The 26,836-nt window shown below is 30.8% G+C and overlaps 12 protein-coding genes and 1 pseudogene across 13 annotated transcripts, besides 5 other annotated features; 6 read left to right on the forward strand and 7 right to left on the reverse strand.

Annotated features, from left to right (window-relative positions):
- Positions 1-216: 216 nt before the first annotated feature.
- On the reverse strand, positions 217-840 carry TVAGG3_0753640 (phage tail repeat-like family; the record flags this gene model as incomplete). Its single annotated transcript, XM_051245351.1, has 1 exon — positions 217-840. The coding sequence occupies one exon, from the start codon at positions 838-840 to the stop codon at positions 217-219; it is 624 nt and encodes a 207-aa protein (XP_051091938.1).
- Positions 841-2,617: 1,777 nt separating this feature from the next.
- On the forward strand, positions 2,618-3,304 carry TVAGG3_0753650 (serine-type endopeptidase protein; the record flags this gene model as incomplete). The annotated part of the gene is made up of 1 exon (XM_001306262.1): positions 2,618-3,304. The coding sequence occupies one exon, from the start codon at positions 2,618-2,620 to the stop codon at positions 3,302-3,304; it is 687 nt and encodes a 228-aa protein (XP_001306263.1).
- A 212-nt stretch (positions 3,305-3,516) lies between these two features.
- TVAGG3_0753660 (serine-type endopeptidase protein) lies at positions 3,517-4,572 on the forward strand (the record flags this gene model as incomplete). Its single annotated transcript, XM_001306263.1, has 1 exon — positions 3,517-4,572. One exon carries the CDS (start codon positions 3,517-3,519, stop codon positions 4,570-4,572), a length of 1,056 nt encoding a protein of 351 aa, XP_001306264.1.
- Positions 4,573-5,405: 833 nt separating this feature from the next.
- TVAGG3_0753670 (uncharacterized protein) lies at positions 5,406-7,030 on the reverse strand (the record flags this gene model as incomplete). The annotated part of the gene is made up of 1 exon (XM_001306264.1): positions 5,412-7,016. One exon carries the CDS (start codon positions 7,014-7,016, stop codon positions 5,412-5,414), a length of 1,605 nt encoding a protein of 534 aa, XP_001306265.1.
- Positions 7,031-7,095: 65 nt separating this feature from the next.
- Positions 7,096-8,862, forward strand: TVAGG3_0753680 (cysteine S-palmitoyltransferase protein; the record flags this gene model as incomplete). Its single annotated transcript, XM_001306265.1, has 1 exon — positions 7,131-8,111. One exon carries the CDS (start codon positions 7,131-7,133, stop codon positions 8,109-8,111), a length of 981 nt encoding a protein of 326 aa, XP_001306266.1.
- A 3,206-nt stretch (positions 8,863-12,068) lies between these two features.
- TVAGG3_0753690 (tRNA (adenine-N6-)-methyltransferase protein) lies at positions 12,069-14,034 on the forward strand (the record flags this gene model as incomplete). Its single annotated transcript, XM_001306266.1, has 1 exon — positions 13,576-13,989. One exon carries the CDS (start codon positions 13,576-13,578, stop codon positions 13,987-13,989), a length of 414 nt encoding a protein of 137 aa, XP_001306267.1.
- Positions 14,035-14,317: 283 nt separating this feature from the next.
- On the forward strand, positions 14,318-15,901 carry TVAGG3_0753700 (cysteine protease family C1-related family; the record flags this gene model as incomplete). The annotated part of the gene is made up of 1 exon (XM_001306267.1): positions 14,349-15,815. One exon carries the CDS (start codon positions 14,349-14,351, stop codon positions 15,813-15,815), a length of 1,467 nt encoding a protein of 488 aa, XP_001306268.1.
- Positions 15,902-17,381: 1,480 nt separating this feature from the next.
- On the reverse strand, positions 17,382-19,931 carry TVAGG3_0753710 (uncharacterized protein; the record flags this gene model as incomplete). The annotated part of the gene is made up of 1 exon (XM_001306268.1): positions 17,480-18,562. One exon carries the CDS (start codon positions 18,560-18,562, stop codon positions 17,480-17,482), a length of 1,083 nt encoding a protein of 360 aa, XP_001306269.1.
- A 316-nt stretch (positions 19,932-20,247) lies between these two features.
- Positions 20,248-20,583, reverse strand: TVAGG3_0753730 (uncharacterized protein; the record flags this gene model as incomplete). The annotated part of the gene is made up of 1 exon (XM_001306269.1): positions 20,248-20,583. The coding sequence occupies one exon, from the start codon at positions 20,581-20,583 to the stop codon at positions 20,248-20,250; it is 336 nt and encodes a 111-aa protein (XP_001306270.1).
- Positions 20,584-20,853: 270 nt separating this feature from the next.
- TVAGG3_0753720 (uncharacterized protein) lies at positions 20,854-21,831 on the reverse strand (the record flags this gene model as incomplete). Its single annotated transcript, XM_001306270.1, has 1 exon — positions 20,854-21,831. The coding sequence occupies one exon, from the start codon at positions 21,829-21,831 to the stop codon at positions 20,854-20,856; it is 978 nt and encodes a 325-aa protein (XP_001306271.1).
- A 77-nt stretch (positions 21,832-21,908) lies between these two features.
- TVAGG3_0753740 (protein ubiquitination) lies at positions 21,909-22,739 on the reverse strand (the record flags this gene model as incomplete). Its single annotated transcript, XM_001306271.1, has 1 exon — positions 21,909-22,739. One exon carries the CDS (start codon positions 22,737-22,739, stop codon positions 21,909-21,911), a length of 831 nt encoding a protein of 276 aa, XP_001306272.1.
- A 274-nt stretch (positions 22,740-23,013) lies between these two features.
- On the reverse strand, positions 23,014-23,460 carry TVAGG3_0753750 (ankyrin repeat, PH and SEC7 domain containing protein SECG-related family; the record flags this gene model as incomplete). The annotated part of the gene is made up of 1 exon (XM_001306272.1): positions 23,014-23,460. The coding sequence occupies one exon, from the start codon at positions 23,458-23,460 to the stop codon at positions 23,014-23,016; it is 447 nt and encodes a 148-aa protein (XP_001306273.1).
- A 63-nt stretch (positions 23,461-23,523) lies between these two features.
- Positions 23,524-24,806: a mobile genetic element.
- Positions 23,620-24,748, forward strand: TVAGG3_0753770 (annotated as a pseudogene). The gene has a single exon. A coding segment is annotated over exon 1 (1,129 nt).
- Positions 24,807-24,971: 165 nt separating the features above from the next.
- Positions 24,972-25,080: a mobile genetic element.
- A 141-nt stretch (positions 25,081-25,221) lies between these two features.
- Positions 25,222-25,330: a mobile genetic element.
- A 141-nt stretch (positions 25,331-25,471) lies between these two features.
- Positions 25,472-25,580: a mobile genetic element.
- Positions 25,581-25,700: 120 nt separating this feature from the next.
- Positions 25,701-25,764: a mobile genetic element.
- The last annotated feature ends 1,072 nt before the right edge of the window (positions 25,765-26,836 follow it).

Below are 26,836 nucleotides of genomic sequence, written 5' to 3' on the forward strand. Positions count from 1 at the left end.
TTCTAACTTCATTTGGAATATTCTCTGGGTTTGGTTGTCCAGGTTGCTGTGCATTCGCTAAGTTCTGTGCGTCCATTTAATATTAGATAAAAAATATCTCTTACGAGTACATATGCTGAACATTTGCAGGCATTGGTTCATCTTCATATTCTCTATATCTTTCTGCCACGTCAAATAAGTAAATGACACAATGGAAAAAACCTAAAACAAGTAGTCCTATTTCAAACCACATTTACTTACTAGTAAAATTTCTTTGTTATGACACTTTCTCCAGTTTATAGGACCTCTCTCATATTCTATCTTATCGTATCTAAACTCATAGTCATGTATGTCCTCTAACCATCTCATGACACTTTCCAAACCACTTTTATCGGATGTAAAGTAAAAGCATGGATGGTTATGTAAAACGTCTAAAGTTTCTAAAGAGTCTCTCAAAGTCCAGTCTACTTGGTATTGAAAATCCCATGTGTTATAGAACGGCGGGTCCACTATAAAGAAAACATTTTCCTTGTCTTTATATTTTTCATACAACTCTGTCCAATGACATCTCACAAACTCTATACCCTCAATATATTTTTCTATGTTCTCTTTGAAAACATTTGTATAGTTAAGATATAAAACTTTTGACATAAGTGTTTCAATGTCATGAACTCTTATAGCACCACTATATAATAGTCTAGCAGATATACTATCCCAGTCAATATACTCTGCCTTTTTCAAAACCTCTCTGACAGTATTTTTCTTATCTAATGGTATACGTTCCATCTTACCTATAGGTATCTTTTCTTTTAACTCTTTCAATATTTTGTTTGTGTCTGGTATATGTTTGAGACGGTTCATATAGTTGTCGAAGTCATTGCATATAATCTTTGAGTTTGGGAATACGGTATGGCACAAATGAGATATATAGAAACTTCCACCGAACAAGTCTACAAATGTTAGACCATTCGGTAGTTTCTTAAGTTCTCTCAATAGAATATCTTTACATCTACTCTTATTTCCAAAGAAGGGTAACGGTGGTTTTGTAAAATTCATTTTATATACAATAAAAATGTTTTTTTCCTGAAAAGTGACAGAAAAGTGACAAAACATGAAAACTACTCGGTTAAGGTTTTTGACAGATGTTTTATTGTGACTTCTTCGTAAAGACTTTGTTGAGATTTCTTCGTAAATGACCCAAAAATATATTTTAGGGTAGAAGGGTATATCTAACCTCTTTTCTAACCTCTTTTCTACCCTCTTGAATTTTCATGAATTTCTTCGTAAAGACTTTGTTAAGACTTCTTCGTAAAGACTTTGTTGAGACTTCTTCGTAAAGACTTTGTTAAGACTTCTTCGTAAAGACTTTGTCAAGACTTCATCGTAAAGACTTTGTTGAGATTTCTTCGTAAATGACCCTAGTAGTATATTTTTGGTGTAAATTTCATGAAAATTCAAGAGGGTAGAAAAGAGGTTAGAAAAGAGGTTAGATATACCCTTCTACCCTAAAATATATTTTTGGTGTAAATTTCATGAAAATTCAAGAGGGTAGAAAAGAGGTTAGAAAAGAGGTTAGATATACCCTTCTACCCTAGTAGTATATTTTTGGGTCATTTACACTCATGAACTTTCTTGTCTATGTTTTGTTAAGATTTCTTCGTAAAGACTTTGTTGAGATTTCTTCGTAAAGACTTTGTCAAGACTTCATCGTAAAGACTTTGTCAAGACTTCTTCATAAAGACTTTGTCAAGACTTCTTCATAAAGACTTTGTCAAGACTTCATCGTAAAGACTTTGTCAAGACTTCTTCATAAAGACTTTGTCAAGACTTCTTCATAAAGACTTTGTCAAGACTTCTTCATAAAGACTTTGTCAAGACTTCTTCGTAAAGACTTTGTTGAGATTTCTTCGTAAATGTTTTGTCAAGACTTCTTCGTAAAGACTTTGTTGAGATTTCTTCGTAAATGTTTTGTCAAGACTTCATTTATACTAAACATCTTCGGGGCTAGAGGGCACGAAGTGCCTGGAAGCCCCACTACCTTTTTTTTTTTTTTTTTTTTTTTTTAATTGTTTATAAAACCCTAAATCGGTGATTTATAAATGCTGAAATTATTAAATTGCCACTAAGTGAAAAAGTGGAGAAATTTCAATTGCTTACAATATTTGAATTCTTAGTCAAAGGGATTTATTTAAGATGTGGTGTTACATATTTATATATCAGCTTTATCAGTTCATAAAATATTGTAATATTAAATAAATTTTTGTGAATAAAACAGATGAAATCAAATTAGCATTAAGACATTTCTTGACCAAATGCCATAGACACTTATCCATTTAAAGGGTTTAGTGAGAAAGTAAGTTTAGGGAAAGGAACATATCTGTTTGAATGTTATGGAGCACAAGGTGGAAATAATGATAAAGTTTCTGGTGGGAATGGATCATATATCTCAGGTGTTCTATATAATGATCAAAGTAATAAAGAATTCACTATTTCTGTTGGATGCAAAGGCTCTGACTTTATAATAAATACTGCAAATTCAAATTCAGGTGGTTTTCCAGATGGAGGATCTAGTGGAAGAAACAACTATAAAGTAAAAGAAGGTGGTAGTGCTGGAGGTGGTGGATCTAGCTCTATCTATATGGATAACATACCAATCATTGTTGCAGCAGGTGGATCAGGTGCTGCAGGCAACTGCCCAGGAGCTCCAGGAGGAAACCTTGATAATGCATACAAATATAAATCAGGAAATGTCTTAACAAGCGCAGATATTCCTCCTGATTCACAATGTGATACAACTGTTGAAATATATAGAAGTGAAATTCCACCAAGTGGCTATGGAGGTGGATATCCATGCGGAATAAAAGGTTATGGATCAACAATTTCACTTTCATATTTGGCTGTTTCAACAAGTGGGATGCCATATATCAACGAAAATAATATGAGACTTGTTTCTATGAGTGATGGAACTACATCATCCGGAAGAATCGGTAACGGCGAAATAAGAATTTCTATCTATTGCTCAGATGCAAATTGCGAAAATTGTGTTGAAAACAAAAACTATTGTTCTCATTGTAAAGAAGGTTACCGCGTGAATTCTAAAGGAACTTGTGAATATATCTGTGATGGTGTTATTCAAGATGATGTTTGCAAAGATAATTGTGATTCTGGATATTATGAAGATGAGAATAAAAAATGCATCAGACAGGAAGTTCAAATCAATATTCCAAAAACACGCCTTTTTAAAAGAAAAATACCAAGACTGAAGTTTTTCCTTATAAATTTGAAAACTCATGTAACTAGTAATAGGAATCATACCTTAACCTAACATTTTTGACGGCTTTTTGATGAAAAAATTATAATTGAAAACGCAAAACTCTTCTATTTGAAATGGTGAGGAGTGTAAATACAAATGGTGCATAAAGAATTAACTAAATCAAAAATATTGAGGTATTGGTGAAAATATTGAAAAGTTAATGATTGTTTAGAATGAAATCAATGTATTCACGGAAAAATTAAGGTGAATAAGCAAAAGCGATGATGAGTTCTTTCTTTTCAAGAAATAATAGAGCTTCAGGGGGTAAAGGTTCATATATCTCTGCTGTTATCTATAATGATAATAAAGATAATCAATTTCGTCTTTTGGTTGGTGGTAAAGGTACTGATTTTGTTGCAAATTCAGCGAATGGATTTCATTCAAATTCAGGGAGTTTTCCCGATGGTGGTGATAGCGGTGATTCTAGTTATGATCTTGGAAAATCAGGAAGTGCAGGTGGAGGAGGCTCCAGCTCAGTCATTTTTAACAATATATTAATTCTTTCTGCTGCAGGTGGTTCAGGTGCCTCAGGATCTTACAAAGGCGCACCTGGAGGAGACCTTCAACATGCATATAAATATGAATATGATCCGGGTGTTAAAGCTTATCTATTAAAACCAACTGACATTTCATGGAAATTACAATGCGAAAAAAGTTCAACAGAAAGATATACTAAATTTCCACCAAGTGGATTTGGAGGTGGCAATCCATGCGGAGATCGAGGTGAACCAGTAGATGCTATCGGTGACACATACAAATCTGTTTCAACAAGTGGAAGGTCTTTTTACAACCCAACTTTTATGAGACTTATACGTGTTCTTACTGGATCTCGTAATGGTAAAACAATTGAAAGTGGTTATATTAAAATCTCTAATTATTGTTCAGATAAAAATTGTTACAATTGCTATGAAAATCGAACTAATTGCACACTATGTAAAGAACGATATTCACCAAATTCAGAAGGAAAATGTGAATGCACAGGTGCTATTCAAGATGAAATTTGTCAAGAACAATGTAATAGTGGATACTTTCCAGATGAATCAAAAACATGCCAGAAATGTCCTAATCATTGTAAAACATGTAATTCACTCTCTAATTGTACTAAATGTGATAAAGGATATCATTTATCATCAGGCAATTGTAACTATTTGGCATCACAACCATATGATATTTATCAGATCTCTAATTTCAATAGAAAACTCATCGAAACTCGTGAAATAAACAATTTCTTTATTAATTCAATTTTTTACTTGCTATCCAATTTCTCCATCTTCCGATAATAATAAATGTTCTCTGACAGGGAAAAAGAACATATTTGGAATTGAATTTCGGCCATTTTTAGAATTCTTTTTGGTAACTTTTGAAGGATAGAGACTTTATAAATTCTTCCAATTTTGTTGCTGGCCTTCAGTCAATGAATGTTATCAATCAGCAGAAAATTGTATATTAACGGATCTCGTATGAAACTTGTGAAAGATAATCAAACAGCCGAATAATTTACTAAATTTTAACCTAATGCTTATTGGTCTGGTCTGGTTCTTGTATTTCGCTTTCAGTTGAAAAATTTTGTATTTCATTCTCACTCATACCGGAAGCATAACCGTAAATTATATATTTAATACTAATGAGTATAAATATTCATATCAAATAGCACATAAATTCTTCAACATTCTATTTATGGATATTTTTATTCATTTTTACATAATCTTGGTATTATGTTGACATATTTGGGTTTCACCACAAATCCGAACAAGGCCTTTTTAAGTTTAATGATGAAACAGTCTAAAATATGAATTCTACAAGAAGATCGATTAAACAGTATAAAATCACGATTATTTAAAATAGAATTTTCTTAATTGTATGATAACTCGTTCAACATGAAGTTTCAAAGTTTTTGATTTGTTTTAGATGTATTTGATGTGGTCAAAGGTAAAATGAATTTTGTCTTTACTCAATTTAAAATGATTAGAATCAAAAATTGATTGAAATTACATTCAGAAACATTTAACTTGCCACTGACATTTTGTTATGGATGAAGAATATAATAATATTAAGAAAATAAGTATAAAAAAACAAACATATTTAAAATAAGATACAAAAAGATATAAAATACATAAAATCATGGTTTTGAAGAATGAATCTTTTCTTGGCGTGTTGAAACACGTAAAACAAGTTTTGGAAGATTGAGAAGTTGTGGATTGACTTTTGTTGAAAAGTTGATGTTTCGTGACGTGTTTTGTTTTTGATTAGGAATTCTGTCGATTCTTGTAGTCGATTTATTTCGAATAAGATTGTCTTCTTGAATGTCTTTCTTAATGTTAACATTGTGAAGTTTGTAAATCAGTGGTTTCTTATCAATGTTTCGTTGTGATTTCAGCTGTGAAATTTCAAGTCGTTGTTTGTTATGAAGATTTTCAATTTCAATTCGATTTCGTTCTTCTTTCTTATGAACTGCGTTGTCAAATGCACGTTGCATGATTTCTCCTGCATTACGTTCTTCTTCACATCGAATGATATCAATAGTCTTCTGAAGTGATGATGCACTATCGAACTGGTTATGAATAACAAGATATTCGAGTTGTTTCATAAGAGAAAGTAAGCGAGCCGATGGACGATTGTACATTCGAACTTTGTGTTCGGATGACCACTCTGTTTCGAGATCTTTAAATTCTTCTTCATGTGTTTTAAGAAGTATTTCTTCTTGTTCTTTATGTTTATGTTCTAATTCTTTAAGCATCTCTTTCGTTTTCTTGTCAAATAATGTTATTTCTTCTTTAATGTTTTTAATACTTTCTTCTCGTCGCTTTTTCTTTTCATGCTCAATTTCTTGATGAATCTCGTTTCGTCGTTTGTTTTCAACATAGTTAATTGCACGTTGGATTTTCATACTTTCATCAAACTTTCGTTCATCTGAAAATGAATTTCGTTCTTCTTCTAATTTGTTAAGTAATGTATCGTATTCTTCTTGTGTAACTTTACTTGAAATCTTTCTCTTCATTGATTGTTCTTTCAATTCATTAATTCGTGTTTCATTGACTGTAGATTCATTTCGATAAACAACTTTTCGTCGTTTATGAACTCCCGGACGATGTTTTCCACTATTTTGTGTGTTTTCTGGTTCATGGATTGATTTGACTTCTGATTTATGAACCATGTTTGAAATTCGTTTTTTCAAATTGAATTCATTTGTATTTTTCGTTTCTTTTCTTGGTGGTTCTCTGATTTCGTGCATTTTAGATGTTTCTGGTTCACGAATTTCGCTCTCTGTAGTGAAAAATTTGGTTTCGATTTTATTTTTATCATTTATATTTGTATTTTGATTTGACTCGTTGTTTTTATCTATAGTTTCTGTAGATTTGTTCGTATCATCATCAATTTGTAAAATTTTTGGATCAATTTCTGTAATGTTTGGAGAATCGTGAATTTGTGGTGTCACATTGAGATTTTCATCATCAACATGATATGATACTGGTTTATTTTGGTTATTATCTTGTATTATTAATTTCGGAGGGTTATTTGTTGATTTTTCTTTTTCTTTCTGAGCAGATTTTCGTTTTCCCATCAAATTCTCTTTGTTCTCTTCTTCGTAAGAATATTCTTCCTCTTCATCTGAGTAATATTCATATTCATCAGAAAAATATGAGTAAGATGAATCGTTTTGCTTTGACTTTTTATTTGCATGTCCTTTGTCAGGCGTATTTCTCGTATTTACGCTTTTCTCCATTAAAAAATATTCTCACTAAAAAAATTTCAAACGTAAATTTTGTCACTTTTCATCAATCAAAAAAATAAAAATCTAAAATCTTTTGTCACTTTTACGGTAAATTTTTTATAAAATATGAAATCAAGAACAGATAATGACCTAAGTGCGCCATTAATGGCCGGTTTCACCAATTCAAATAATCTAGAATTGGTTGAATTTCCAGGATATACTTCATATCATGAAACAAAATGTTGCTGTTGTAAAAAATACACAATTCATCCGAGTCGTGAAGTATTCTTTGGCCATTGGAAATTCTCATGGTTTGCACCATTATCAGTACTTACACTAATCCTTTCAAGCTATATTTACAATTTAATTGTAATACTTTACAATTTACCAGACGTGCCCAAATTTATATGCGGTATTATTCTTTCTTTAATAATGATATTATATATTTGGAGTTATTTTTCAATTATTATTATCGGACCTGGTTATTTTCCTTTTTATTACTCAGGCATTGCATCAAAGAAGTTAACTACCCCATTCCCTCCAGGAGTTTCAGGTGTTAATGATAGTCCTGCAGGTTATATTTCGAATTCTGAACAGCATTTGTATGCAACTACTAATATCAAGCCAAATCGATCTATTCTTGCCAAATCAGCAAGAAGAATAATCATTAGACCAGATCATATGTGCGTATGGGCAGCTTCCTGGATTGGAAAACTTAATATGAAAAGTTTTATTTTATTTACAATGTATGGATTCATTTACTGCTTAGTTTTGGTTGGAATAACAATTGCAGGAGCAATTATACAAAGAAAATCCATTGTTAAACTCGTATTTAACATTTTATGGATTCTTGTTGGCTGCGGATTTGGTTATTGGCAATTTAGCTTGTCACTGCAATCGATTATTAATATGAGAAAAGGCAGAACAACGTGGGAAATTTGGAATAAAATTGATCCACTTAAATTTGATCGATCTGTTAAAGAAAACGTTGCAGATGTATTTGGAAAGAATCCTGGTTTGTTTGGATATATATTCCCAACAAATCCTTTCAAAGGTTTATCAAATCTCGAATTAGTCGAAAAATATGCAAACTACTATACTGCATAAGTTTATATCATCTTGTTTTGTATGTTACTAAAGTGTATATACTAATTAACTCCTATGTTTTACTAAAATTTAATGTGCCCCAAAATTAGCTAAAAAAATTTAGCAAATCGTGGAAAAAAGCTTTTTCAGCTGCTCCTAAGATTCTATGCACAAAAAACAAGTTCACACATAATCGCATAGTACCAGTCATTATAACCAATCAAGATCGAAGGTTAAAACTTTTGTTATAAATATAAATATTTTTACAATTTGGCAGTTCTGAGACAATTCTGGGGTTAGAACGCATTAAAATGAATGTTCTACCATGATCCCAGTATTATCTCTTCAAAATCGAAGCTAGAAAAATTATTTTTCCAAACGCTTGCATTCTATTACAAATTGATTTTATTATATCTCTGTTATACATAAACATATTTTAAACAATTACCTTGTTCTAACACAATAATTTTTAGATACTTCTTAAGAATTAGGCTTATACTTATAATTTATTGAGATATTTCTATTCCACATCAATCAAGATATGGATGACGATATTAAATGCATAGTTTCTATTAAAGATTACATTTGATTTATTTGAAATTAATTTTTTGATCATTATGTTTTTGTATTTTAATAAAAGAGTTAACAAGAACTATATTATTTGAATCTATTTTCATCTAAAACATCAGAATTTTGAAAGAATAATTTTATACAATACTTCAATAAGCATTGTAAGCACGATCATATCAAACCCATATATCTATGCATGCACATAATATTATATCTGCTGTGATCTAGTTCCTAAATGCATATATATTTTATTTGATATCGAATACTTACAAACATCCGGTTCAATCTAATATAGGAATATCTTTTAATTCATCAACAAAATTTAATTGTCGGCAACACTCTCCTGTATAATAAAGATACAATTAAAAATTATATATATAATACAAATCTAAGAACCATGAATCCCGAATAGCAATGTATAGTCAAACAAATGTTTTTTCATAAACACAATAAATATTATACTATCTTGATTTAAAATTATATTTTTGGCATTTGAAATTGAATCATTTTGAAATGTATAGATTCTGTTGCTTTTAATGGATGCATGATACATTATATGATGAGTATCAAGTAAATCTAAACTGGTTTATCAACAATTAATGGTAATGAAGAAAATCTGAAAAATAATTTAACATCAATAGGATATTTGGTGAAACAATTATTAAACAGAATTAAACTTAAGAATTCAACTATATTTATCATAAAAATATCTATGAAAATTTACTTTAATATGTTTCTAGATACATTTTCATGAAAATCCACGCTAAAACAGTCTAGCGTTATTTGAAGGTCCTACGAACAGGATCTCGACGGATATAATATTGAATACATGTGTAGATACATACATACGAAATACTAATAAAAATTATGCTTATTAAAAAATATGATAAAATATTTCTTCTAAAGTTTTTCTTTTATAGATTAATACATAATGTTAATCTATATTGTATATCATTTGATCATTCAAAAGGAATAATAATATCAAATTAAAATTAGATCATTGTTTTTTCTAAGTAAGAATGTCAAACATTGAAAACAATGTTTATTTTATATCATTCATAAACTAATTATACAATAAATATTTCCATTTATGCATCTTATTTTCTGCATTTAATAAGATCACAACATATTTGACTAAGATTAATAATTTAGTGTATTAAATCTATGTAAGTTCTGGGTATTTGTGATTCAGACACTTTTTCATGTAAATTGCGGATTATTACAAAGAATCTTATTATAATGTATTAACTTTTGAGATATTTTGAGGAATTATTTGTATATATCAATCATAATTAGGCATAAAATGAGATTTGTCATATAGATATCTATGAAAAATGACTTCAATATGTTTCTAGATACATTTTCATGAAAATCCACGCTAAAACAGTCTAGCGTTATCTGAAGGTCCTACGAACAGGATCTCGACGGATATAATATTTGATGCATGTGTGGATACATATACATGAAAATTTAATAAAACTCCCTCTGTTTCAAATATTGAAATATATTATCTATCATAAAAATCTTATATTACTTAATGTATTATGTTGTATGTTAACATTGACATTAGATATCAATATTTTGATATGATATCATTTTAATTAAAAAATAAATTTGAATACATTGTCAGCAAAGACTTTTGACTAATAAAATAATAAATACATTATTAAGTTAAAATTGATATTATAATATAATAAGAAGTTTGATGAAATATTTTATCATATTTTTTAATAAGCATAATTTTTATTAAGTTTTCATGTATATGTATCCACACATGCATCAAATATTATATCCGTCGAGATCCTGTTCGTAGGACCTTCAGATAACGCTAGACTGTTTTAGCGTGGATTTTCATGAAAATGCATTAAGGAAAAAATATACCGATCTGGTTTTGAACCTTCAACCTCTACGACAAAAAAACGGTTCCACGCTAAAATAAAATCCACGCTAAAAACCCCCCGTACTGTTTTTTGAGAGAAAATAACCGTTTTTAGCTGGCAGATTTTTATATGAACAAGCAGGGGATATTAAGAATTTTGAATTGAAACTGCATAAACAAAATCGATTGTATCTAATAAGGATGCTAAAAGTGGGGAACGATAAGGAAATTGAGAGCTCCCCCCCCTCCCGGTGAATCCCCACAGTGGGGAAAACAAAAATAAAAAACTAGGTTTTTTTAGTCATTTTATTTTTTTGGAAGGAAAAAATGAAGAAAAAGCGCAATTTATACGAGTTAAATATAAGTATTTTAGCTATTCTAGCTATATACTATGTTTTTTCCTAATTTTAATTTTCTCCGCTTCGCGGAAATATTTTTGGATCCCCACTTTTGCAAAAGTGGGGAAATTCAATTTTTTGAGAGAATTGTGGGAAAACCGTTCCCCTTCACTTTGGGTTATGCAAAAACTAGCATTCTGTAATTGATAGAGCCGCAAGAGTATCACTTTGACCGAGGGGGAACTTATCCCCGGAGGTTTGGTGCGGTCAAAAACGATCTTCTAGTTGGACGCATATAATTTTCAAATTCTGAATTTGCGGTCCATGATTCAAATATCATAATAGTCAGCTTAGCAAAAATAAATCACACGTTTTTTGTCTCACGATAGCTTCATTTTATTTATTTTCAATACAAAATCCTTAAAAAAATACTAAACAGCTATGATTATATTCAAATATATAAACAACATTTACTAATTCTTCATGTATTTTGCGCTCTCATCTAAAATTTGGCTTAATGTCATAGAATTTGGGACTTTCTTATGAGTAATGGTATTAAGTTTTTACTAAGCAGACATTTACAAAGCTAAAATTATTTATTTTCAATCTAATGCTTGATCTTTTACCTATAAAAATTCGATAATGAGTGATTTTTTCTTTTTTTAGTCAAAATACAAGTATGAATCTGTAATAAAATTTCATGGTCATATGAACGATGATAAAGTTATAAGCCAAAAGAGTGATAAAAGTGTAAAATTAAATTTTATAAGTCTAGTATAGCTCTGAGAATACTTTATCGAAAGTACTCGAGAGCTAAACAAAATTGGCGTTAAGATTAAGGAAACGATGCCCAAATTTTGGCGAATTAAAATATAGATAATGAAATAAACTTGTTGTACGCTAAATTTATAATGAGACGTCTTTGTTAATGTCTGCTATGTCAAGATATCCAAGTGGATCTGATGGTATATATAGCAGGAATGCATTTTAATTTATAGTTAAAACCGTTTTTATCGTTTTTATTTCATATCACATGACTGTACCTCCAATAAATTTTTTCCCCGTCGATTTGTAAAGTTCCCCACTTTTAGCATCCTTATATCTAATGAGATTTATGATTAAACAAGGCATAGTGAAGGAAAAGTGACAAAACTTTAGATTTTTGTCAATTTTTTTGTCATAAAATGTTATGGTTTTTGCTCGATGAATGTTTACCATTGCATCTATCCATCAATGAAAATTAATACGATGGTGATTCTCAAGATGATGGATATAAAAGGATTCAGTAAACTCAATTCATATCATTTCAGGAACAAATGAATTTGGATTCTTTTCGGAATGATGAATTTTTTACAATTTGAGTAACGACTAAATTTGTAACACTAAAAAATCGAACATAAGTTTTACTCATATTCCAATGTAAAGCATAATTGCAATTTTTTTTTTTTGAAAAATGCAGAAGAGAAGAAAAGAGCCAATTTTTTTATCGTTTACTAATCAACAGTGTAGGTGTTAAATACTTAACAAAAAGAAAATTTTTGCATATGGATAATGAACAAATTTTATTTTCTTTGTTTGGTAACACTAATAATACTATTTCAAAGTTGCCTTCACATGGACTCAAATCAATGAACTTTAAATTATTCTTAAATGAACTTTCTCCTCTTTCTGATGTATCAACATTTCCAATAGATGAATAAGAATCAATACTACATTGATGGATATAAATTTGTCCATCACCGTCTGTTCTAAATAACTTTCCTTTGTTAAACTGAGGATTGTTTTGAAAAGTTGAATAGAAAATATCAAGTCTACCATCGTAAACATAAACTATCCCAAAATATTCTTCATCTTGAGAATTATTTACATAATTGCATCGGTATATTCTTCCTGGAGAAAAAGAAAACGTAGTAATCAATCTGCTAGCTGCTTTTAAATTCTCAAAATTACAAAATGAAATATTTAATGTTGGTTCAACTTCAACATATTCAAAACCTGCATTTTGTCTTGAAATACAGTTAGAAATGTTTGTCTTTGAAAGTGATCCAAAACCTTTTTTCTGGTAAATCATACAATATACTGAATTATCTCCTCCATTACAAATTGATCCTTGGAGGATTGTACTGTTGATTTCGCCTTTGAAATAAGTAAATTGGCCTTCTGAGGAATGAGATTGGCTTTCAAATGAACAAAATTTATCAATAATAATAGCATTACTATGAATACTTTGAATATGTACTGTACCTGGACCGCGTAAAGTAACAGTTTCGTAAAGTAAAATCGAGAAATCAATTGTTTGTTCGAATTGAACTGCTATATCTTGTAGGTTGATGAATTTGCAGATGTATGCAAAGCATTTGTTATCTGTTGCTGTGACTTGTTGAACTTCACCTGTAAAGATTGAAGAAGGAGGATTAATTCCTTCATAATAAAGATGCCAAATACTATTTGTAACTTCTTCGCCATGAACATATTTCTTCAAAATAACTAATTTGAACTTGGAAAAGAGTCAAAAAGACAATAATTAATTTAAAAAATAAAGTGGGGGTAACACTAAAATAATATAGTGCTCCCAAATTGATTAAAAATACTGAGTAAATACATGCGATTGCAAAATATATATCATTTTCCGATATTAAATCTCATAAAAATTATTTTCTATTTTGATTTTTTCCCAATTCAATTTTTGTCAAAAACGATGAATCAAGAAGTGAAATTCTTAGGAATTGCCCACACTTCTTTTAAAACAGTACCAGAAGTACCAAGATGCGCAAAAGATTGTACAGAAGAGAGTACGGTCACTTTTTATCCAGAATATTCTGATTGTTTAGTTGGTTTAGAAAATTTTTCTCATGTTTTTGTTTTCGCATGGATGCATCAATCGGACCGCGATTTACAACTTGTTAGACCACATTTCGGAGCAGCAAAGAAAGATATTGGCGTTTTTGCAACTAGATCTCCAGCAAGACCAAATCCAATTGGCATGACTCTTGTTAAGGTCAACAAAATAGAAGGAATTACGCTTTATGTTACAGGTCTCGATCTTTTAGATGGAACGCCTATTATTGATATCAAGAAATACGATACCACACTTGATACTCCCGATATGTAATTCTTAGTTTTACTATCCAAATAAAGTTTATATCCTCTATATGATTTCATACTTGCTTGAAAAGATTTTTTTCTTTCATATCAACCAAATAAGTTAATATGACTAATGAAAACAAATTCTCATCAAAATTTATGTAATAAGCAAGCAATTATATTAGCAAAATTTGAAAATAGGAATGAAAATTTCTCAGATTTTGGTAAAATGAATACAAGATTAGGAAATTATATATGTTAGAATGAGGATAAACTAATTCTCATATGTAATAAGTGATTTAATTGATTTTTATCTTGATTGAAATTATCAAAAGTGACAATAAATTGAGATTGCGGTTTATCCAAGAGAAAAAAAAAATTTTAAAAATGATCTTTGGCTTAGTTTATAGTTCCTTTTCAGCACCACGCTGGCCTTCATCATATACATTAAAGGGAACCTGGAAAGTTCCATATACAAACTTGAGCAATCACCTTGTCGTTGTTCAAGAACCAACTCGTCAGTATATCAACGAGCATAATGGCTTATTACAAATCTGGAACACTGGCCCAGAGCAGCATTTCCATCGTAAAATTGTTGCAGCTGATAATGACACGATTTGCTTCGGCTGGGATGATGATCAACCATGGACAATCGATTTTACAGAGTTTTTACCAGATCTTTCAGAATACAAATTACAAGATGGCACATATACATACAATGGACACCTTTGCAACATGTGGAGCAAAGTTATTAATGGTCCAAAGACTCAGACATGGGAAATGTACATAGAAGTCGGTACAGGCAAGCCAATTGCTTATAAGGCTCATGCTATTTCAATTTATCACTCACATTACGACGTTTATATCCTTGAAATTGATGAATTCGCTCCAGAAGCTGCTGTAGGTGTTTGGAGCATCCCAAGCATCTGCGACAATCCAAAGCAAAACGATCCATACCCAGGCTCGATGTACGATCTCTTCTTCCCCAAGAAAAACGTAAATACCTACGCAAATCAAGTCAAATCGACAAAATCATACCAGACAACTACACAAAACAGATTCTCACACATGACACCATCCGACTGGCTCAAATCCATCAAGCGATCTACAAATGCCAAACCATGGTACGATGATGAAGATCCATTATGGGATCAGTGCACATTATTCAAGGGCAGCAAGGATTTCGTACCTCCTGAGAGCTTCTCATGGCGCGATCAGCCCAATATTGTCACTCCTCCAAGAGATCAAGTCGCATGCGGATCATGCTGGGCCTTTGGAACAGCCGGACTCCTTGAATCAGCCTTTGCCATCAAGACAGGCAAGTTACGTCCGGTTTCTACGAACCAAATCATGGATTGCAGTTGGGATGCCAGAAATTACGGTTGCCAGGGCGGTGAAATTGGTCCATCCTTAACCTCCTTCATGAATAAGTCCATGAAGATCGCTACAGAGAAGTCATATCCGTACATGGGAGTATCCGGACTTTGTAATTCGAAGCCAGAGGAGTATCTCGGCCGCGTTAAGAGTTGTTTCCACGTGGAGAAGAAGAGGAACGCTGTTAAAGAGGCTTTGTACAAGTTCGGACCATTGGGAATTTCGATTAATGTAATTGAAGACATGGCTCTGTACACAGGCGGTGTTTTCGACGAAGAAGAGTGCACTGGCGCTGATGATGACTTGGTCCACATCGTTCAGTTGACAGGATGGAGAGTTATTGACGGAAAAGAAGCTTGGGAAGTCAAAAACTCTTGGTCTACAAACTGGGGTGATGAAGGATACATTTATATACAGTCTGAAGTACAGGAGAAGAACTGTGGTGTAACATCTAGAGCTGTTGGTGTAATTGTTGAATAATTTTTTAATTTTTTTAAATGGCAATACTTTTTTATTGCCATTTTTATTCAATATCTCAATAAATAAGTATATTTTATTTTATTTCATTTTTTTTACTTCTCAATTTTTTCCGAGAGTTCTATCAATTTTTCATTAAGATATTTTTCCGAAATCAACCTCATTAAGAGATCTAGATATTTCATAAAAATCTGGAAAGGTTTGAATTGAAAATTTTCATAAAATATAAATTCCAAAAATTTTCAAATAGGACTGAATCACTGGATCCATTGGAATTATAAAAAGGATTGTACAGGGAAGAAAAATTCATCGTGAAGATCATAATAGTATTTGGTTTCATTATTATGCGGGAATTAGCCCTCCATCTGAAGTTTTTCAGGGTAAAAACCTGAATGTCACAGCAAACAAGAGCAGGTGTTTCATATACATATGTATATTCACTAATATACAAGACAGAGCCATCAATTTCGAATCTATTTCAGATCTTTCGGTTTTACTTTGCGAAAACGTTTTCACCAATGGTCCAGGTACAATTTATTTATCTAGTTCTAATAAAAATAGCATTATTGTTGATAAATTTTGTTCATTTGAAAGTAAAACTTCAGATAAGGGCCACTTTACTTATTTCAAAGGCAATATCCACAGTAGAATCCTCCAAGGATCAATTTTTAATGGAGGAAATAGCTCTGCAGATCAAGGAATGATTCACAGTGAAAATGGTCTTTCATCTCTTTCGAACACAAATATTACTAACTGCATAGCCAAATTTTCCTCTGCTTTTTGGTTTTATTCTGTTCAATCAACAACAAAAGTTTCATTTTGTAATTTTGAAAATTTAGAAGCAATATATCAAATTATCACTCGGTTTTCTCTTTGTAATGGAAAAATTGAAAGGTGTAATTATATAAATAATTCTCAACGAAATCTAGATGATGGATTGGTTTATATTCACTATCATAGACTTGATATTTTGGATTCAGTTTTCAAAAACAATCGAATGAATAACCGTGGATCGTTATTTTATGCATATGATGGAGGAAAGCTTTATATATTTCGATGTAATGTTGATAGTTATTCAGCTTCGAGTTTATTTGATGGAATTGTTGATAATTCAAGTATATCAACTGTTTCATTTTCTAATAACTTAAAGTTCGATGGATTGATATTATGTGAAGGAGATATTATAATATTTTATCCACGAATCAAAGAAAAGAATATATGTTCATTATGTTCCTGCAGATATTTCTTGTTTAGAAAATATTTTGTATCTTTTTTGTTAACAAGTAAAAAGTAAAAATAATAAAGCTATTATGTTAAAAGTGCATCATTTTCTGACATGCCCTCAATTTTTGACATCTCAAATTTTATGTCAAAACCTTTTTTGCCATTCCTCCTTTCAAATATACGCCTGTAACTGGCACAAATTTGTTCAATTGTGCCGGTTTGCAAAACCCTACTTAGTAAGAACAGTTTATAAGTTCAAAATGATTCTCCGAATTTGGTAATAGTAGAAGAGCTATAGAATGAATATTTCGGAATTTAGACTCGAAAACATAAAATGGAATAAAAGTAATAAGCAATAATTATCATTTACTAATTAATTGAAGAAAATCAGGAGGAATATGAAATAGAGTGAGGTCTTCTTCTGAAAGTGAAAGTTTTTCATATCAATAAGAAAGTAATAAATCAATGATTGATTTGTTTTGACGAACAGCTGCCCAAAATAATGCATTTTGAATGAAGTCGTTCGATATTTGATGAATTGGAACTTTGTGTTCAATAAGGATTTGAACAATTTCTGTGTTGTTCTGTTTCGTTGCATGAAGATAATAATCTGGGATGATAGATTCACGTGATTGTGGACCATTAGATTGTTTGAGATTGATAGTTCTTGGAGTGAAATATCCATCAAGTAATTTATATTTTTCCATGAATTCGAGAAGTAATCGAACACATTCTGAAGAATTCATTTTAATTGATTTAATAAGCCAATTATCATATTCATCCGGAATATTTTCATAATAATCTTCACAATGAAAATCAAGATTTTTCAAGATATAAATGCAAACACTTTCATTTTCAACCTGTAAAGATTTTGACAAGCAGGTAAGAATTCCATATGAATTTAAAATGTCAAGTGAGTGATTTTTCATGAAATAAAGAAATCCAGAGAGTTTTTCGTCGTTATTAATTAACAATTCAAGATTTTCTGTAATGAATTCTTCATCGGAATGGTCAATCAAAAAATATAATGATCGAAAATCACTACATAATTTTAATGTACTTAACATGATTCGTGCACCATGTTCAACAAGAACCTTAACAATTTCGAAATTGCCATTCATAGAATGATAATCAAGAAGTGTTTTACAATTATCGCTTCCTACTGCTAAAGATTTGCCACCATTTTCTAAAATGAGTTGATATGCTTCAATGATATCATGTTTTGCTTCATCCATAACATTGTAATAATTGTATTTTGGATTATTACCTAATTCATATTCATCATCATTATCTTCTTCTTCTTTGGATGGCTTTTTATGGTAATAATAAGCAACCCATGAGCCTTTTTTCCTATATTTCAATTCTTCTTTCAGTTCTTTTCTGAATAAAATAACTTTTTTGTCAAGAAGATATTTAATTAAATCAATATGTCCATTTAAAAATGCAAATTTCATGAGATAAAAGCCATTATTTTCTTTTAGATCAACTTCATTGTTTTTCTGGCTTAAAGTCATAAAGATGTTCATTGCTTGTAAAGAATGAATTAAATAATTTTACATTGAAAATTTGGAAATGATCAAATATGTATTTCATCTCTTCAAGGCCACAATATTTCAAAACAAAATTTATCTTTGGAAAAAAGATCTTTCGTTCTAAGAAAAATTTCATTAAATCCATATTCTGTAAAACTTTCTGTATTTCTTCGCGCGAAATTTCAAAGCGAGTTGATGGGTTTCGTTGAGTTAATTGATAAACCTTTTCATAAATTTCAAGATCATGATTATTTTGACAAACTAAATATGATAAAGGATGCATGAAATATTGATCACAATATCTTAATCCTAAATCATACAAAATGTTGAAATAATCATATCTTTCGTTCATTAAACAATCAGAGATAATTGATTTGTATGAGTCTTCTTGCCCTGAATATAAATGTCTATTTGGCTCTGCTGTTATCAAATTGTATTTAACCATGTATTCAAGAATTGTTTTGAATTTTGATTCATAATAAACAAAAATTAAATTATAATAATCTAAACAAAGATTGTTTTCTAAACAGAATAGAATGGATTTAATATTTGATAACTTGACTATTCTAACTTTTTTTGTTGATAATTTTCAAGAAGCCATGTAATTAAATCTGAATTTCGTGATTTAAATGCATCTGATAAACAGCTATCATATTTAATACCCTTTTGTTCAAATAATCGTATAATCTCAAGGTTTCCTGTTGAAATGACTTTATATGGTAAAATAAATTTAGAATACACGTCTTCGTTCATGAATTCGTCAAATTTGTTGCTAATAAGTAAATATTTGATAATGTTAATTGATGGTTTATCGAATAATGATTTGAAATAAGATTTTTGTTTGAAAATATCATAATATTGTTGAAATTTTGAAACATCATCATTAGGTATGATTTGTCTTAATTCTTCTATTGGTTCTCATTCTAATATTCTTAGAGTATTGTAGCTTTTTTCAAGTTTAGGAGGAATAATAACAGTTATTCCAGTGTTAGTTGCTGTAAAATAGATTTTTGCAGTCTTTGTTCTGATTATCGGATGGAAAATATTGTTGAGAGTTCGAAGTATTTGAAAATGCAAGTTATCAGAATTTGATTCAATTTCTTTGCCATCGATAAACAATTCGAGCAGGTATTTGAAATTGTCTTCCTGTGTTTCACCAGGACCATCTGTAATGAAATTTTGATAGAAATTGACTGTTTCTTCAAAATTTTCTGAGTTTAAGTTAAAGTAATGAGTTTCTTCTTTATACAAAAGTTGAAATGGTTCTGGGATAACAACATCATTGATGTTTTTAATCTTTAAATCTTCATAAACAATGTCATCATTTCCCATTTCGAAATTTTTGTGGCACATAGAAAAAAATTCATAACATATAAATAATAGACTAACAAACTATTTTCATCTGGATTGCACTCTATTGGCTTTCAAATAATATTCTTAATCGGGAATTAGTGGAATAAAGATAATTCTAAAAGATTTTATTAGGTTCTTTGTTCCAAAATTTGAAATTTATAATAAGATTTTATAACTAGGACAAATTAATTTTATAATAGAGTGAGATCTTCTTCTGAAAGAGAAAGTTTTTCATATCCATAGAGAAATAATTCGTTTATAATTGCTTATTTTGAATACTTTTATAAAGGAAAAGTTTTTCATTATTTGAAAGAAATAATTAAATTTTATTTATTAATTAACTTAATTAGATCTGGATTAGCATTGAATGACTTGATGTCTTCTTCTTGAACATCAATCTTTCTATAGCCATATTCAAGTAGTAAATTGATTACATCAGCATTACCACGAACAGCGGCCCAAAATAATGCATTGTTGAAGAAGTCTTCAGAATGTTCAATAAGTAACCTTACAACTACTGTGTTATTCTGTTTCGCAGCACGAAGATAATAATCTGGAACAACAAGACGTGATCGATCATAACCGGTTTTAAAGATATAGATATCTGCAGGCTCAAAGAAATGTTCAACCATTCGACTCTTTTCCATGACATCTAAAAGCATTCAGACCAATTCTGTTGAATTCATTTCTACTGCATTAACAATCCAATGTTCATTTTCATCTGGGAAATAATCAAGGTCATCTTTGTCTTTAATCTCAATATTTCTCAAGATATAAATACAAACACTTTCATTTTTGACTAACAATGCTTTCGACAAACAATTTATAACATCGTACATGGAGATATCTTTTAATGGATGTGTCTCCAGGTAATAAAAGAAACCTGATGGACGGCCATCTCTATTAATAATAACTTCAAGATTGTTTGAAAGTCAGTTCGTTTTCGCGTTATCAATTAAGCAGTAAAAAGAATTATAATCTTTGCATTTTTCGAATGTTGTTTCTGTGATTTTCGCACCATGTTCAGCAAGAATTTTAACAATTTCAAAGTGTCCTTCATAAGCATGATAATCAAGAATTGTTTTAAAACCATCTTTTCCACGTGCATTTGCATTACCGCCATTTTCTAAAATGAGTTCAAAAGCTTCAATATTAGTGTGAATTGAATTATCCATAACATTGTAAAAAATAAATTTTGGATCATCAAACTCCTCATCGTAATTTTCTTCTTTACTTTCTTGTCCATAATATCTATTCCAATTATATCTTTTGTTGAAATCATAAAAGTCATTTTTATCTTTGCAAGTTAACATTACGTATTTATCAAGAAGGAATTTCATTAATTCAATATGTGCGTGATAAAATGCATTCTTCATTAAATTAAATCCGTTCTTATCTTCTAATTTAACTTGATAATTTCTAATGATATAAAATATCAATTCTGACTTAAAACAAAGGTTTCCTCTATCAGCAAAAATTTCGTTAAACTTCTTTAGATGGAAACTTTGATCAAATACATATTTCATTTCTTCAACACCACAATATACCATAATATCTTCTAACTGCGGATCATATATTTTCCGTTCTACGAAAAACTTCAACAAATCCATATTTGATAAAATTTTTGGAAATGCATAATCTAATAATTCAAAACGGGCATGTGAGCTTCTTTGCGTCATTTGATAAACCTTTTCATAAAGATCAAGATCAGAAACATCATAATAAACCAAATATGATAAAGGGTTTTGGAAATTACCATTAAAATAACATAATCCTAAATCAAATAAAATGTTGAAATAATCATATCTTTCGTTTTGTAAACAATCGGCAATAATTGATCTGTTTGCATCTGCTTTATCCAGTGATATATCATGTTCTACTTGTAATAAACCATCATTGTATTTAACCATGTATTCAAGAATTGTTTTGAATTTTGATTCATAATAAACAAATATTAAATTATAATAATCTAAACAAAGATTGTTTTCTAAACAGAATAGAATGGATTTAATATTTGATAACCTGACTCTATTAACCTTTTTTGTTGATAATTTTCAAGAAGCCATGTAATTAAATCTGAATTTCGTGATTTAAACGCATCTGATAAACAGCTATCATATTTAATGCCCTTTTGTTCAAATAATCGTATGATTTCAAGATTTCCTGATTTAATAGCATTACAATAAAAATCTATTAATTCAAATCTGGAAAATTTCGTTAAATCGTCAAAATCGTTGTTAATAAGTAAATATTTGATAATGTTAATTGATGGTTTGTCAAATAACATTGGCAGAAACCTGTAATAATAAATTGGTTCGGATTTGTCAAAATGTTGCTGAAATTTTGATACATCATCACTAAGTATGATTTGTTTTGACTCGGATGGTGGTTTTCGTTCCCTCATTTCTGGTTTTGGATACTTTTCTGCAACTTTAGGGGGAAATTCAACATTTATTCCAGCACAAACTGCCATATCATAGAATTCTATACCTTTTGCTTTGATAGTTGGTTTAAAAATATTATTGAGAGTTTGTATCATTTGAAAATGTAAATTATCTGTATACGTTTCAATTAATTCGCCATCAGTGAACAATTCGAGTAGGTATTTGAAATTGTCTTCCTGTGTTTCACCAGGACCATCTGTAATGAATTTTTGATAGAACTTGACTGTATCTTCAAAATTTTCTAAGTTTAGGTTAAAGTAATGTGTTTCTGCTTCATACAAAAGTTGAAATGGTTCTGGAATAACAACATCATTGAAGTTTTTGATCTTTAAATCTTCATAAACAATTTGATCATCTTTTTCCATTCTGAACATTTGTTTTTTTGGAGGAATTTTCTATATAACTTTGATCAGTTACTAGTATTTATTACAAATATATATATATTTTATAATCAAACCAAAGATTTTTAAATAAGAATTTCAATATCAAAATTCTTATTGTTAGTAAAGATTAAATACTCATTGTTTAATAAATTCCCTCATTTTTCCAGCAAAATTTTGTTATTCAATTAAAAAATATTAATGAATATGCCTTTTTACATTAATTATCCTTAGAAGAGGCCCGTATGATTTTGTATGGTACATAACCCTAATTCTGAAGATATTCAGCTACTGAATTATATTCATTTCTTTTTGCCCAAGTGAATGCGGTATCTCCACTTTTATCTTTAGCTTCTTTATCGGCCCCAACTGAGATAAGATATTGAACAACATCTATATGGCCATCTATTGATGCCCAGATGAGTGGAGTATTTCCGTCATTATCCTTTCCTTCTTTATCGGCCCCAACTGAGATAAGATATTGAACAACATCTATATGGCCATTTTGTGATGCCAAGATGAGTGGAGTTTTTCCGTCATTATCCTTTCCTTCTTTATTGGCCCCTGCAGAGATAAGGCATTTAACAATTTCAAGAAAGCCATAATATGATGCATTCATGAGTGGAGAGATTCCATCCTCGTTCTTAGCGTTTATATTAACTTCAACAGAGATTAGATATTTAGCACTTTCAAGATGGCCTCTCGCTGAAGCCATAGCGAGTGGAGTCGTCCCATAATAGTTTTTTGCTTCTTTATCGGCTCCTTCAGAGATGAGATATAGGGTGTCCAAAGGTGCGTTTAGCACAGCGCTCTATATGAGACTATTAAAGGAGATATATGCTGATTATAAATATATAATAAAAAATATGAATATATGTATATGATGAGTATGTTGTATTTTGGCGCCATGCCGGGATATAAAATGAATTTTGAGACAAGAGGCGGTTTCGCGGGAAATTTTGGCGGGATTTTTTTCATTTTTTTAATGAATCATAAAGAAAACATCCTCGCTCTTGCCAAAAAATGCAAAGACTGTAAAAAAATCTACGAGACATTGGTAAAATGCTTCGGTATGGATGCTCCTAGCTATTCCACTGTAACGTATCATGTTAGGATGTATCACTTCATGAACAAAAAGGCGCCCATCATAAAAATTGACAAAAAATCGCCGGATCAAAGAAAAATCAAAGCAATTCTTCAAGCGCTAGATGAAGACCCAAGAGCATCACTCAGAAGGATAGAGGAGATGACAAAGATACCACGTACAACAGTCAGTTATTATCTGCACAATTATTTGAACTACAAACTAGCGTATACACGTTGGGTTCCGCACAACCTTAATTCAGTTCAAAAAAAATCTAGAGTCCAATCTTCGAAAGAGCTCCTCTCTATATTGGGTGCGTATCAATCCAAGAAGTTTCGCTTTTTAGTAACAGGGGACGAGTCTTGGTTTCAAAATGCAACAGAAGCCAAAATCATGTGGATCCCGAAGGATGAAAATCCGCAAACATTCCCGAAGAAAAAAATTGACACACCAATGATTATGTTGTCGGTTTTTTGGGGCGTGAATGACATCATCGCAATTGATATTCTTCAAAAACCTAATACGATGAATTCTCAGTATCTAATTGACAATGTTCTTACTCAAATTATCAATTCTGATGGGTTTGAGAAATCCAAATAACAAAAACAAAAGTTTGCAATTCATTTTGATAATTCAAGAGTTCACAAAAGTCATAAGGTAATGAATTACTTGGTGGAAAACAATGTCAAAGTTGTTCCAAACCCAATTTATTCACCTGATATTGCACCCTCTGACTTTTATTTATTCGGCACGCTAAAAAAAGAGAGCTGAAGGACGCGAATTCGCGAGTCCAGATGATCTTGAAAATTTTGTAAGAGAGCAATTTGAGCAATTTTCTCATGATGATTTAAAGCGTGTCTTTCGAGCCTGGATCGATCGCTGCGAACGCGTGATTGAATCCAATGGTGATTATATTTAAATAAACTTTATATATATGTAACTTGTTTATTTCTATTCGCAGTATTCAGGTTTGTGCTTCTTATATACGAAAAAAAGAGATCTGACATTGTGTCAGATCTCAGTAAAAGTGACATTTACATGTCAAAAAAATAGAATGAGTTTAAGTAATTAAAATTGAGGGTGAGAGTAGTATTGTATGAAATAATATCTCTCACCCTCCAATTCATCCTATGGCGCCGAAAAAATTTTGGTGAAATGCGACCACATTTCACCAAAATTTCTCGGCGCCATATAGAGAACTAGAGCCTGTGAGGTACTGATACTATCCATGTACCTCGCAGGCTCTAGTTCCAAGCCAAAATGGCTAAAAATTGCCCGCAATTGTTCACATTGCGGGCAATTTTTAGCCATTTTGGCTGGGAATTGGAGGGTGAGAGTAGTATTGTATGAAATAATATCTCTCACCCTCCAATTCATCCTATGGCGCCGAAAAAATTTTGGTGAAATGCGACCACATTTCACCAAAATTTCTCGGCGCCATATAGAGAACTAGAGCCTGTGAGGTACTGATACTATCCATGTACCTCGCAGGCTCTAGTTCCAAGCCAAAATGGCTAAAAATTGCCCGCAATTGTTCACATTGCGGGCAATTTTTAGCCATTTTGGCTGGGAATTGGAGGGTGAGAGTAGTATTGTATGAAATAATATCTCTCACCCTCCAATTCATCCTATGGCGCCGAAAAAATTTTGGTGAAATGCGACCACATTTCACCAAAATTTCTCGGCGCCATATAGAGAACTAGAGCCTGTGAGGTACTGATACTATCCATGTACCTCGCAGGCTCTAGTTCCAAGCCAAAATGGCTAAAAATTGCCCGCAATTGTTCACATTCCCATCTTTTGTTGGTAAGACGAAGAATATGAAATAAATTATGAAGAAGATAATGATGAATAAAATATCACTTTTTATATTTTTGACACGTAAAGTTGTCACTTTTCTGTCAAACTGTTTTTATCGTTTTCGTATATAACATGCTAAACACACCTTTGGACACCCTATATTTAATAATTTCAAGATGACCATTAGCTGATGCATGATGGAGCATAGTATTTCCATTTTTATCCCTACCATTTATATTGTCGCTAAAAGAGCTAAGAAATTCAACAATATTAAGATATCCTCTAATTGCAGCATTTATAAATGGAGTATTTCCAAAATTATCTTTAGTATATTTATCCGCACCAGAAAAATATAGAAATTTAACAACTTCAAAATGACCATTAGTTACTGCACATAATAGTGGAGTATTTCCTGAAGAATCTTTAGCTTCTATATTAGCTTTGGCATTAATAAGGATTTTAACTACTTCAAGATGACCATTTAATGATGCCCAGTGGAGTGGGGTTTTCTTCTCTAAACCCCTTGGCTCTTTATAACAATTGCACTCAACAAGAGATTTAACAAGGTTTAGGTTTCCTTTTTCACATGCAACGAGAAGTAATTGGTTTTGATGATCTTTCGTAATATGTTTTTTATATACTATTGAAAATGTTTTTTGATCACCATTGGATGAGCATTTTGTCAAAAATTCGTATATGCAGTCAAAATCATTAAAATATTCAATAACTTCATATTTGCCTTCTTCTGATGCCAAATCAGCTGCTATTTTTCCATCATTATTCTTAGCTTTTGGATCAGCTCCGGCATCGATAAGATATTTAACGATTTCAAGATGACATTCTTGTGAGGCCCACATGAGAGGAGTATCTCCATTATTATCCTTAGCTTCTTTGTCAGCACCAACAGAGATAAGGTATTTAACGACTTCAAGATAATTTTCATATACTGCAAAAAAGATTGGAGTATTTCCGTATTTATTCTTTTCGTTTATATTGCAGCCACTTTCAATGAGAGATTGCACAAATCTGAGATTACCTTTGGCACAAGCAACATGAAGTACATTTCCCTCGGAATTATTTTCCTTTTTCCATAGACCTTCTTCGCAAGCTTTTGAAATGATGTTTTGATTACCCTGTGCTGAATTTTCATCAAGGAAAGTGTAAACACTTTCAAAATCATCAGAATTCTTTAATTCTAAAATTTTTG

This window comes from Trichomonas vaginalis, chromosome III, assembly GCF_026262505.1.
Source record: "Trichomonas vaginalis G3 chromosome III, whole genome shotgun sequence".
Classification (NCBI taxonomy): Eukaryota; Parabasalia; order Trichomonadida; family Trichomonadidae; genus Trichomonas; species Trichomonas vaginalis.